At 42.5% G+C, this 13,543-nt stretch overlaps 1 protein-coding gene across 1 annotated transcript in view; it reads right to left on the bottom strand.

Moving 5' to 3' along the window:
* CDK6 (cyclin dependent kinase 6) overlaps positions 1 to 12,651 on the bottom strand; it is a 198,594-nt gene extending 185,943 nt beyond the window's left edge. The window contains exons 1-2 of the mRNA XM_088442192.1: positions 12,244 to 12,651; positions 10,228 to 10,696 (exon numbers count right to left, since the gene is read on the bottom strand). Coding sequence (XP_088298318.1) covers positions 10,228 to 10,466 — 239 coding nt within the window. The 5' untranslated portion in view covers positions 10,467 to 10,696; positions 12,244 to 12,651. The remainder of the gene's footprint in view (positions 1 to 10,227; positions 10,697 to 12,243) is intronic.
* Positions 12,652 to 13,543: the final 892 nt, after the last annotated feature.

Raw genomic sequence — 13,543 nt, 5'->3', positions numbered from 1 at the left:
TATGCAGTGCCCCCAGTAGCAGTCCCCACAATGCAGTGCGCCCAGTAGCGGTATCCCCTTATGCAGTGCCCTCTATATAGTGCCCCCAGTAGTAGTCCCCCTCCCATGCAGTTTTCCCAGTAGTGGCCCGCTTATGCAGGCACCCAGTAATGATCCCCCCTATCCAGTGCCCCCTGTAGTGGCCCTTCCTATTATTGCCCCCAGTAGTGGTCCCCCCAGTGCAGTGCCTCTAGTAGTAGGCCCCTTTTATAATGCCCCCAGTGATAGTTCCCCCCCCAAGTAGTAGTCCCCAGTAGAGGTTCCCCCTCCCGATTAAGTGCCCCCAGTAGTAGCCCCCCCCAGTAGAGGTCCTCCCAATAATGGTGCCCCCAGTAGTAGCCACCCCTCCCCCGTTGTGCTCCCACCCCCAGTAGAGGTCCCCCCAGTAGTAGCCACCCCCCTCCCCCGTTGTGCCCCCAGTAGTGCACACAGGTTTATAAAATATATATATATAAAAATATACTTACCTGAATCCACGCTGCTGCTGCTGTTCCGGTCTGCGACGCCGCCGCCCGCCAGTCCTCCCGGGCTGGCGTGCTCAGCATTATGGGAGAGACGTCATGATGTCATGACGTCTGTCCCATTAACCACTGCAGGAGCTGGACGGAAGCCCGGCTCTTGCAGTGGGGGCTGCAGCAGTCAATGAGAGTCTATCTGACTCTCATTGGCTGCTGTTTAACACACGCATCGCCGCCAGCGCTGGCGGCGATGCGTGTGTTATGCACAGCCTGAGCCCGCCTCCTAGCGCTATTGGGCAAGCGCTCAGGGGGAGGGAACGGGCTCAGCTGTGCAGCACAAGACCGGCGCTGGAAGCCTAGCGCCGGTCCTGTGTAAATGTGTAGCACTGACCGCACTCATTGTGGTCGGCGCTACACTGGCTAACTAGGGCGGGCGAGCCGGTACCGTGGCCAGCGGCGCCCCCCCCTGCGCCGCCAGTCTCATGGCGCCCAGGGCACGCACCCCGCTCAACCTGCCCTAGTTACGCCACTGGTCAGCAACAACACCCTGCTGGGTGGGCGTTGCATGTGCTATTGGAAAAGGAGTTGGCTACCTATCCTTATGTTGTGTTGATAGGGGCCATACAAATTGTAGTGGAAGTTAATTGCGTTAGTCAAGTGACATCACTGAAAGCTGGCCGTTCTTTCTTGTCCCGCCATGGGATTTTCTGTTTTTCAATAAGCTTTTAACGCCACTTCATGTCTTGTGGTTTCAATTCTATATAGTGTTAAGGTGAAAGATTGTCTGCCCCTCCCCTTTAGAATGTAAGCTCTCACGAGCAGGGCCCCCTTCCCTCATGTGCTTCTCCTTACTTATACTTTCATCTACTCCTTACTCCACACAAGTGTACCTAACACTTGGTTGCTGGCTCCCTGCTGCTTATTTTCAGTGTTATAATCGCTATTGCAGCAATGTACAGTATATAAACCATGTCTTTGTCCTGCATTGTACTGTAAGTTACTGTTTTTTTGTTTACTTATTTGTTTATGTACTTTGTTATGTGCCATATAAATAAAGGATAATAATAATAATAATAATAATAATAATAATAATAATAATAATAATAATAATAATAATAATAATAATAATACAGATTATCAAGTTACATGTGGGCCAAAATCTGTCATCAGCTGTTAGGGTGTCTAATGAGATAAATGGGTAGGAGAGGAGGCATTTTTATCAGTTGCTCCCTTGACTTGCAATACAAGCCGGCCAAGATGAGAATGCGAGGTGCATTGGTAGAACCATGCGAACGACCTCCTAGAGTTTCGTGGCAGCATTTTTGTTGGGAATTGACAAAACAGACATTGCACAGGCCACGAAAAACTATTTCCAGATCTTACTTAATAAGCATTTTTTTATAGGGTATATTGGTAAGAATTACAGACATAAGCGGCCAAATGTTTTATAGATCTGAGAGGACAAATAATGAGCATTGACAAAGCGTACTAGGGGCGGGATGCATCAGTGCTAAAAATGCAGTAAAATTTACGAAAATGGCATTTTATGCGGTTCGACTGCTATTACCGTATGCACCTAGCTCCGGAAAGCTAAGCCTTCTGGAGCTTGGTTCTATTAGGCAATGCCATTTATAGATGGCGTTGCCTAATAGAAGCCATTAAGGGCCTGATTCAGAGCCGGACGCAATTAGCGTTCGCTCGTCCAGAAAATAGGGGTGGCTATACAAATGAACCGTTCGCTCTTTGCGGTCTGTTCATGCCTCTAGGTCTGAACGAGCAAACAAAACTTGCGGTCGTTTTTTGGAAAAATACGCCCCCTGGCCGCTCGCATCCTACATCATGTCCGCTATTTATTAGATTAATCGAGTACATCAACCAGGGTATGAACCACAATTTTGCGAGCAGTTCTGGCTATAAAATAACCCAGTGACGTGGTCAATGTCGCTGCTGTATTAATTATGCACACCCATAAAACGCCCGTTTTGACCTTTAAGCACGCCTGCGTTCGGATCTCCACTCCCCGTTTTCAAGCACCTTCCCCTGTTACCACCCACATACGCCTCTTTCTGTCACTCAAATTATCAGGCATTCGCTATTTTGCGAGCACATGAATTTCGCTCGGAGCGAACGAGCGGACGCTTACGAGCGGCTCTGAATCAGGCCCTAAGATCCTTCCCATGGTCACCACGGATGTGCAAGGAGAGTAAAAGTTTGTAAAATCCACTGCAAGTTCTGCTAAAAAAGTGATTTTGAAAAATCAGACATGAGACAATTGTCATAGGGCTTCTGAACGTAAAACAATGGTTTTATTTATGTTAGTTTGAAACCCTGTTTATGTTGTTTTATAACACTTTTGGATGTTGTTGTTTCTGAACATTTCACTTCCTATGTGTTTTTATTTCTTACAGTCACTCAGCAACCACATAACAGTGAACTTTGGGTTTTCTTCTTCCCTTTAACTTTTCTCTTTTTATCCTCACAGTTTTATTTATTGTAGCATCTTACTTTATTATTGGCGTTTCTTGTAATGCTACATCCACCAACCCGGTCTTCTTTGCTGTGATTGTAATCTCAATTTTAATGTTGCTGTAGGCTTCAGATCTATAGCCTACAACTTCGGGCTGAAAGTTAAAAAGATTTTTAATTAGAGCAGATGAAGCAGATCTGGAGGTCCGTGCCAAAATTGCACCATTGGGGGCCTCTCTGTTTTTTTTTTTTGGTATTTTTCAATACTAATAACAATCTTATTTGTTCCACGTAAGCAAATTAATGATGTATTCGTTTTTCAGGACAGATAGATCTTTATTTTTGTTTCTTAACGGATTAAAAAAAAGTGATTTTATAGAAAAATAACTTATGAAGAATTCACTTTTTTTTACATTATTCCCTTTCCAACTACGAAAAAGAAAAATTATTAAACTTCTGATTTTATTTTCTGACTTCTAACATTTAAAGAGCCGCCAAATACATCTGTAATGTATTGTAGGTTTGGTCTGTATTTTTGGTTTATAATATAGGTTTTATTTTAACGTTCTATGTTTAATTTTTTTTTTCTTTACTTTTATGTATTTATTTTAACATGTTAATACTTTGTTAATTTGCAATACCATAGGACTAGGCAAACACCTGAATGATTTGGCGATCTTGCGATGGGACGATACGATGTAACGCTATATCGTACCCAAGCACCCGCTGTACGACTGCACAATATATATCGTTACAGTATTAATGTTAGTGAACCGCATCGTGCATTCCATCATCCCATCTGATGTGCAGCATATCAGATGGAAAGATTTGATCAAAACAATGAATCGGATGGAATTGGATGTGCACACTGTATGGTGATATAAACGATCGCAAGATACATGGGGGTTGCAGTGGGAACATGTTGACAAAATTGTTACAGCAGATTCTAAATATGGGGGCATCATAGTGGGTTTGACCACGTCCCCTAGTTACATTTTATTTGACAGAGAAAGGCCATGTTCTATGCTGCACACAGCTGAGGCACCACTGCAGTGGTGGGCACACATGGATATTCTGCTGAAATCAGTCCAGTTGGGAGGTCTGGCTTACCCACATTTGCAGGTAACCAAACAAACTACATAATCCTTTGTATGTTATCATTTCTTTTAAATTTAGATTTTTTTTTTTAACATGCCTGCAAGGAGTCAGCTATCTTCTGGGTTGGTACAACCACCCCGTGTATTGGCAGGAGCATGCTCAGTGTGCCTCTGAGAAACATCCTGCGATATCACACTACTGGAAGTTTGTCAGCTTACGGCACATATGGGGGAGATGTATCAAAAGTTAAGGGGCGGGATACATGATGCAATGCATTCCGCCGGTCATCGCATGCATGCTGGCGTTGGTAACGCTGGTATGCATGACGATCACCACAAAGGACGGCTCTGTTGGTAAGAGCGGCCCTTTGCGGTGGAGGGGCTTTTGGGTCTATGTCCCAGAAGCCCCTCTGGCGTCCTTCCGAGCATGCGCAGAAGGACACGGGTGCCATAGGGGGTGCTGGGAGGGATCCGATTGGATATCTCCCGATAGAAGCCCATAGGCTTCTATGGGTAACGCCATCAGTAAGATGGCATTACCCACCGCAACCAAGTCCCGGAGTGCATCGCATTTCGGTGCTTGGTGCATATGAGAATTGCGGTCAAACCCGCATTTTCATAGTTTTACCATAGCAACCAGATAATAACCATCAATTATCAAGCACATTCTACAGTATAAAATGATAGCCAGACTGCTATGGGTAACTTCCCCACCTGTCCTCTGTAGAAGGTTTGAAACATCTTCCCCACCTCTGAATGACCACTTTAGATTGGTGTCACAGGAGCCTCAGCTCATACCAACAACCAATTTAAAAATTGCCCCAGGCATTTTAGCAGGAAGAACAAGACCAATGGGGAGTGTTACAAATTGGTAACAAATACAAGTTCGAAAACATCCATCTCTATAATTAGATTAATAAAATGTTTTGAATTTAGAAGCCCTAGTATTGTTTTTTTTTTATCCACCTCAGCCAATGTTTATTTAGTTCTTTATTTTTTTTTAATTTTTTGTTTTAAAGGAATATACAGCTATGCCGCCCACGCCAAAATAGAACTAAAAAAAATTTCACAAATTCATTTGGCAATTCCCTTACTGAAAACAACTATTTAAAATAAGAAGAAAGATTTTTAAAAATACAAAAAAAAAATACAAGAAAACTATAAAGAATGTAATTAAGGATGTTCTTATATAAAATGGGTATGTTGAAATAGTTTGGCAGATACGATGAAAGCCGTGGCCAAGTCCTCCCAAAACAACGATTTTCAATTCTTCTTAACAGTTTTAGTTAAAACAAAAAAATTATGGCTCATATATGGGGATACCTTTTTTTTTTATCATAATACTTAATTTTATCATAAATTAAATGCTAAATGAACCCAAATTAATAATTGGAATAATTCATGGGATTAGGTCCCTCTAACCACTTTTACCTTATTTGGGACCTAAAAGAAGGTACTAGGGGGATCTCATTATCTCACAAAAACTTCAAACCTGGGTTTTCATTCCATACTCATATGCAGGTAATGTTATTGTACTCGGGCATTTGTGCCGGATAGTTGTAGAAAAATGTGTTTTTAACCTATTAAAACCTATTAAAACCTGTTAAAAATATAACAGGGATCACTTCTTTTCAGCGTCACGGGTTAGCCGCAGCGAGGGTTATCATTAGCAGAATTAATCGTCTATATGGCGTAGCTATGGTCATTGTAGATCAGAACGTCCAACTAACAAAATGTGCACGTGGCAAAATACATCGATATTACAATATTATATACATACATTCAAAACAAACAGAGTCTGGTTTTAATAAGAATAATTTAACTAGGATTATTAGAACTAATTCCCAAATAATCTTGACCCTTGTTCTCAAATTTTCACTATTACATAAAATAATTGATCTAGCTATTGGCACAGGACATCATTTGTATAAGGGTGTCCTTAATAATCGCAACTGATATTTGATATTAAAAATAAAACATCACAATGGAATTCAGACAATAGATGATTGTTCTCATAGGCACTAACTGGGGACTATGCAGTGGTAATACAGGTTGAATCTCTCATATCCAAAATGCTTGGGACCAGGGGTATTTTCGATATCAGAATATTCCGTAATTTGGAATATTTGCATACCATAATGAGATATCTTGGGAATGGGACCCTAATATACACACAGAATGCATTTATGTTTTATATACACCTTATACACACAGCCTGCAGGTCATTGTATACAATATTTTCAATAATTTTGTGACTCAAACAAAGTTTGTGTACATACATGAAATTCATTTATGTTTCATATACACCTTATACACAAAGCCTAAAGGTAAATTTATACTAAATAATTTTAAACCTTAAACAAAGTTTGTGTACATTGAACCATCAAAAAGCAAAGGTTTCACTATCTCAGTCATGCTAAAAAAATTCTGTATTTCGGAATATTTGGATATGGGAGACCTGTAAATGCATTATTCCTGTCTTGATCCCAAATAGGTGTATTGCTCATTAGACCACCACCCACCGCAATTCCACAGTTACCTGATCTTAACCAATGCCAAGGAGTCATTTTCATCTGTGAGTTATTTAAGCTGCAGTGATTAATTAACGTGACGCCTGTTCGGAGAGGAGCCGTGACCAGTCCAGTCAGTCTGTATTAATTATCTACAAGATGACCAAATCGCAATATGCTACAGACAGATATAATGATATAATGATGTTACAGTGCTAGTGCTTTGCTGTTCTCCCTGTGGTCTTAACAACCAATGGTTGGGTTCCCTTAATGTGCTGAGGTGAGGTTCAGAAGCACTAACTGGAAGGGGAAGGTTGTCTAAAATATAAAAAATGTAAAAGCGTACACACTGGGTGATAAAGTGGACAACTGAACGATAAACGATATCGTTATCGTTCACTATATCGTCCATTTTTTACACCAAACGATGAACGATAACGACGATACGCGTTCCCGCATGTCATTCGTCATTGTCGTTCATCGGGTAAACATGCAGGCCAACCTGACGATATCGTCAGGTTGCTGCATATTGGGGAATGGGGGAGAGAGCCGGGTCCTGAACGATATCGTTAATTATATCGTTCAGCGGGTGTGCTCAATGTCATGAACGACACTGAGCACACCCTGCCAGGGACACACTAGACGATATTGCTCAGGGAGCATATCGTCCAGTGTGTATGCTCCTTATGAATGCCATGCTCATAGGCGTGTGCAGAAGCTGGCACCGTAGGTGACGTAGCGGGACCTCCCCCTCCACTGGGGAATGGACTATCCCGTGCCGCCCAGGTGAGTACTCTATGTCCCAAATGGAGGGGGGATTGGGTATTCCATGACCCGGTGGAGGGGGAGGTCCCGAAGTGGCCCCCCCCGCTGTGCCAGCTTTTGCACTACACTGTCTTTGATTATAAAGGAATGACGGAGAGTGAATTAATATACTGTTTCACAATTATAAGTAGAGGTGCTCGTACTTGCCTACAAGTGTTTCTTGAACTGGTCCATCAAACTTTGCCAAACATTCTCAAAATTCAGCTAGGATAAAAGATTGGAGCTAACGTTGACCATCTTTGAGTCTTTAACAGTTTTCCTTGCACCCAGTTAATCTCAAAAGGCAAAGCTCAAACACAGCACTGTTTTCTCTAATAAAAAAAAACAAAAAAACACTGGATGGTCTATCAAAAGCTGGGCATACACAGCCAGATGAAATGTCTGTCAGACCGACAGACATTTTATCTGGCAGCCTGTCAGCCGCAGATACACTGGGAGATTTCTCACAGTGTATTAGCCCCGACATCTGCGCTCCGCCCCCGGGGGGAGGAGACATTTCCCTGTTCCTTCCATGGGAAGGAACACAAGAAATGTCGGTCTGTCGGCCGCGGGTTGGCATACACTGCCCAATGCGGCCGACAGGTTACCCCCTAAATATCGCATCGGATGGGCATGCTGGACAATCCGGCATGCCCGACCGAGCAATATTTAACCCTCGGTCGGCCACACACACACTACAATTATCGGGGCGATCCACGGATATAGGGCGGATCGCCCCGATAATTGTAGCGTGTATGGCCAGCTTTAATGTTTTTGAGTACTTTGAATGAGAGTTTGCTATCTTCAGACTTAGGTTTAGGGACCTTCCAGGGTGGGTAAGGGTTAGGCACCGACCGGGGAGGGTTAAGCTGCGAGGAGGGGGGTTAGGGTTAGGCACCACCAGGGGGAGGTTAGGTTTAGGCACCACCAGGGGGGGAGGTTAGGTTTAGGCACTACCGGGGGGGAGGTTTGGTTTAGGCACCACCAGTGAGAGGTTAGGGCTACTTACCAGCCCCTATCGGGTCCTGAACATCGTGATGCCGCTGTTGGTATTCTGACTGCCGGCATCCCGACCACTGGTCAATTATATGTATTCCCTGAAATTGCTGTGATTCCAGGGTCACCACGCTATTAGGATCAGCATCAGCATGCAGGGAACCCCGGTATAACTGGGAGACTCAGGGGGCCTGATTCAAAGATGGACGCAGTGGTGATTTTTCCGCAGATCAAGTGCTTGTTTGCCATTGTGCATGCGTATAAGCCGCACTGCGCGTGTGTAGTGATCGTTTTGCAATTACGGACGCACAGACAAAACCATTGCAAAGTGAGTAACAGGTTGTCAGCTTTTGGGAGTGGTAACAGGGGGGTGGTCAGTAAAAAGCAGGCGTGTCTGAACGTTTGATCACCGTTTCATGGGTGTGCATAAATTAGCCCCTGCAATTGCATACGCAGCATGAGAGCCCTCTGCCTGTTAGGAGAGTTGCAGTGTTTGTGGTTGGCCAAGGGCAAGATGGCTGCTCAAAATGCGTCGATGTTACCGGTATCTACGCAGGTAAGCAACGTCGTACGCAGATAAGAAGGCAGCAGTGGGCGTCTCTATGCTCGGGTGATCTTTGGAACCATTAGCATATTTTCACAGCTGCTTTCTATACAAAATTGCAGCTGCGATCGCATTAGCCACCAACTCTGAATCAGGCCCTCAATCTTAAACTGCTGCAAATTTTCACTCTAATTAGTGCAATCCTGCAGCAAACAGTGTGCAATCCCGCAGCAAACAGTGTGCAATCCCATCCTGTCAACGAGGTTGTATGGTGCCCAGTGTACTTTAGCATGGGAAAAAAAAACAGAGTGCCCCAGTTGACCAGGTAAAGAGCTTTCTATGCGCTATGCCTGCTTCTCTGTACAGGACGAGAGTTGGGAGGAAGTAAGCCTGGGAGAAATCATAATGTAGCTGGGCTCTAGCTATCAGCACAGAGAGCGTGCCATATTGCATGCACCTTTTTTTTTTTTTGTTTACTACATCCGTATATGTAAAGGGTAATGTAGAACCTGTTGACAGGTTATCTTTATGGTGTTTTGGATTATCTTTATAAGCAGGCTGACCCTGACATGCTTTATCACATGAAGTTCCCATAACAATATAAGACTATTTTCTCAACACATAAAATGAGATTAAATTTTTAAATAAAACAAATCCTTATCAACAGCGTTCTTTGACTTAAAAGTATAAAATTAATACATCTAAAAAAGAGAATGCATTTTCCAGTCATGTATGTAAACATGCGTGTGAGGTCTGCCACTTTAATTATGCAAAGAGGATCTGCAGCAGCTGGGGGGTTTTTTGCCACATAAATTCCAGGCCAACCAATATATTGATGCTGCAATGTTTTGCTCCGGCTACCCCCACTGTTCTTATTGTAATAATTTGTTATGGGTTAGGTGACTAATAATAAAAAATAACTCAGGGCCTCATTTATCAACGAGTTTTATAATTCACAACGAGTGATAAAACTCGTTGCGTAGGATAAATTGTGCTCCAGCCAATCAGCTCCCAACTGTCACTTTTCAAACAGATGACAGTTGGGAGCTGATTGGCTGAAGCACCATTTATCATATGCAATAAGTTTTATCACTGGTTGTGAATTATAAAACTCATTAATAAATGAGTCTCAGGTCACTGCAGCCAGAAAGGGAGGTGACGGACAAGAGCAAAGAGCGGACCATGTTGGCAGGTAAGCATATGGAACCTGGGGAACGGCGATAAGCTGTGCGTTAATTAGACCCAGTCTGTTCCTGACACTTCTCCACTCATAGACCACCCAAGCTGGTCAAGTGATCAGCTCCCACTCTCACCTGACCACGTTGGGATGCTCAAAGGACTCCAGGTGCCGCAGCACGGCCACCTCCCGGATGGTGGACAGCGGCATCCCCTCCTCCCCAGTCTGCACCCGCACCCGCTTCAGGGCCACAAAGCGGCCTCCATTCTTCAGGTCACGGGCTTTGAAAACCTTGCCGTAGGCCCCCTCCCCTATCTCTGCCACACACTCATATTGCTGATCTGCCAGCCCGTCTTTCTCCATCATCATCATCATTATGCTGAGGGGTGAGAATAGAGAGGAACGGGGGGGAGGGGAGTCCTAGGTTCTGTCTTCCTCCTCCCCGTGATCCAGGTGTGCACAGGGCTGCTGGGGCTTCCTAGGCCTGTGACGGGCAGGAGATGCCGAAGCTGTGCGAGACAGCAGCAGACACAGCCGCACACAGCTGGAGAGCAAGCTGCAGGAAACGGCACTAAGATAGCACCGACTCGAGGAGGTCACATTATCTGGAGGAGAGAGAGACAGTAATACATGAGTGTGAAGCTTCTAACACAGTCGTCAGTATTCACTGCAACTCCCAGTCATTACAAAACTTTACATCAACTTTCTAAAGAAGGCTTACACATCTCGTAACTCTCCAGCCCCTGTGAAACTACTAGTCCCAGCATGCACCCTGGACTCCCCCTTCCACGCCAGTTGGAGATCAACAGGTTGACAAAGGCTAATCTAGTATAACAGTCTATTTAAAATAATATACATATAAAGTTCTAACTATACTTCCATTTAAATAGCAATATACATCTGTAAGAATTATTTTATAAACCAATTTTATTATGATCATACAACCCAATGCCCACATATAAACTTTGTATTATGATTATACCTTATATCAATAAATGTAGGACAAAAAAAAACAAAACTGTTGATTTCAGAAATGATATGCACCCATTTAATCATAATCCCATTCGCCGACCCTGCCAAACATCCTTTTTACTGATGTTCAATCACCGGATTATACACTCATGTTTGTAAGCAAATTGCAAAATGTTGTGTATGAATCTTATAATAGTCAAATGCATTTATAAATAATAGTCTATTTGTTGTTAGCTACAAGATTTTCCCCTATAATAAGCCCTCTGTTCAATTCATATGTTGCTCTTGTAAAAGAGAGAGAAAAAAAAAAAAGTTAAAACAAAAAAAAAAAAAAAAAATCACCCTGGGAATTTTTTTAATGATTCATTTACATGTTGAGTTGACGGCAATCACTCAGACTCAAGGTAGATTGTCATCAACTATGAAGCCAACGTGTGAAGGGGTGGAGAGGTGCATGCGCCATGCGGGGGTCCAGCTACCTATAGAACACCTTGGGATTCCTACTTCAACTAAATTGCACTACCTGCCCCAAATATCCAATATAAGAGTTATTACCTAGGGGGAATATGACACAGTCATGTGCTTTTAATTCTTGTTGCTGCCAACGTCAGGGAAAGAGTTAATTAAAGGGACAAATCTGCAGGTATTAATACTCAAGTAAGTTTTGCGGAGACAACTGCAGAGCCCTTACGGGACTAACCACCATCTAGAAGAACGCCTCTGAACCCACCTTTACACTTTTGCAGTTATTTTCGAGATTATAAGCAACATATGAATAACTATACGCAGGCAAAAATGCCTTTATATAGCATAATTATGGGCAGCCTATAAAAAGGGACTTTCCTCAAAGGAAGAAAACTTTCATTTTCTGTGTGTGTCATGACAGTTATCCTAGTGTCTTATTATTTTGATGTAGACTATGTTAGTGATTCATCCATAAAGGATGCACTTTAATAGTCTGCAGAGCATTGCATTCCCAAGCTCTTAGTCATTAATGGTTAAGAGCACATGGCTGCTGATGCTCTGCACAATGCTGGCACCCCCCAGTGCAGAATGCAAACACCACACTAGGTGCAAAGTCACTTGGATGACTAAATGAACCCTTAGATTAATGCAATTTGTTTAGAATTAGTTAAAATCAATATTTTAAAAAATAAAATAAAATTGCACAAGTAGTTACCTGTGTGAATGCAATAGTTTCCAGCCGGGCATCCAAGTGGGGCAGATGTGATTAGGGATACTAGACTTGGAGGAGCTGCTGGCTGCTATTCGCTCATAGGGTCCCCAGCCTGGGCCACACAGGTAGCCGCAGCTCTATACAGCTCTGCACAGCCATCCTCCTCCTCAGTGAAGTAGCAGCACACACTCATGCAGAAGGGGCAGGCTTAACAGCAGCACGGAGGGAGCTGCAAACAGACCGCACTTGCAGATGATTAAAGTTTATTTTGCAGATCCCAATGGTCCCATGGCAGCCTGTGAGGCTGGGGAGCTGCTGCCTCTGTGCCTGCTCCCAGCAGCAGCATGTCTCTCCCTCTGCCTCCTGTGCTTTGTGTGTGTGCTCTGCGCTTTCCCACGCCGGCTGCTGAGTGTGACCTGACCCCGCTACACAGAGTGTGCGAACATTTCCGCATTCCGCACCGACAGACTACAAAGCGCCGCCGCCTCCTCTGCTCTGTGTCTCTGCTCAGTCACATCCCTCATGTGCCCCTGCCCGGGGCAGGACGGCTCCCAGGGGTGCAGGCTTCTTCATGGGTCTGCAGGGGAATATATACAGGGATGTGTGCTATGTGCCTGCCATGTGCAATATTGGGGTGTATGTACAGAACCATTGGGGTACAAAACCACATATACCTGTAATTTATTTTATGCTACATACTGTATGTATATATATATATATATATATATATATATATATATATACTCACAAACAGCATACACACAAGTTATATGCATATGTGCAGAACACTCAAAAGTTTTACAGTATATGTACATATATATACATATGTTACATATATATATATATATTTAACACATGTACTTAACATACTCAACACAGATATATTATATATATATATGTATATATATATATTTATTTATAATTAAGTATATATATATACAAACTTAGACACACACAAATATGTATGTGTGTGGGTGTATTACTTATTTTTGTATATGATAACTATATATATATATATATATATAAATATATGTGTGTGTGCGTATATATATATATATATATATATATATATATACACAGACTTAAACACATTAACAAGTTACTTTAAAATATTGGGATATTCATTGGTGATTTATTATATGCACATATATGGAACCCTAAGCTATATTTAATTTTAATACATTTTAATAATTTATTTTATATCAAAATACTGTATTATTGTATTTATATAGAGATATCTAAAATATTCATGTGTAAAATTATACTTGTACTGTCTATATTTATGTATTTATATATATATATA

The sequence above is a fragment of the Taudactylus pleione genome, unplaced genomic scaffold, assembly GCF_031769625.1.
Source record: "Taudactylus pleione unplaced genomic scaffold, aTauple2 ptg000306l, whole genome shotgun sequence".
Classification (NCBI taxonomy): domain Eukaryota; kingdom Metazoa; phylum Chordata; class Amphibia; order Anura; family Myobatrachidae; genus Taudactylus; species Taudactylus pleione.
Note: the sequence above shows the minus strand (reverse complement) of the source record. Positions and strands in the feature narration are given on the sequence as shown.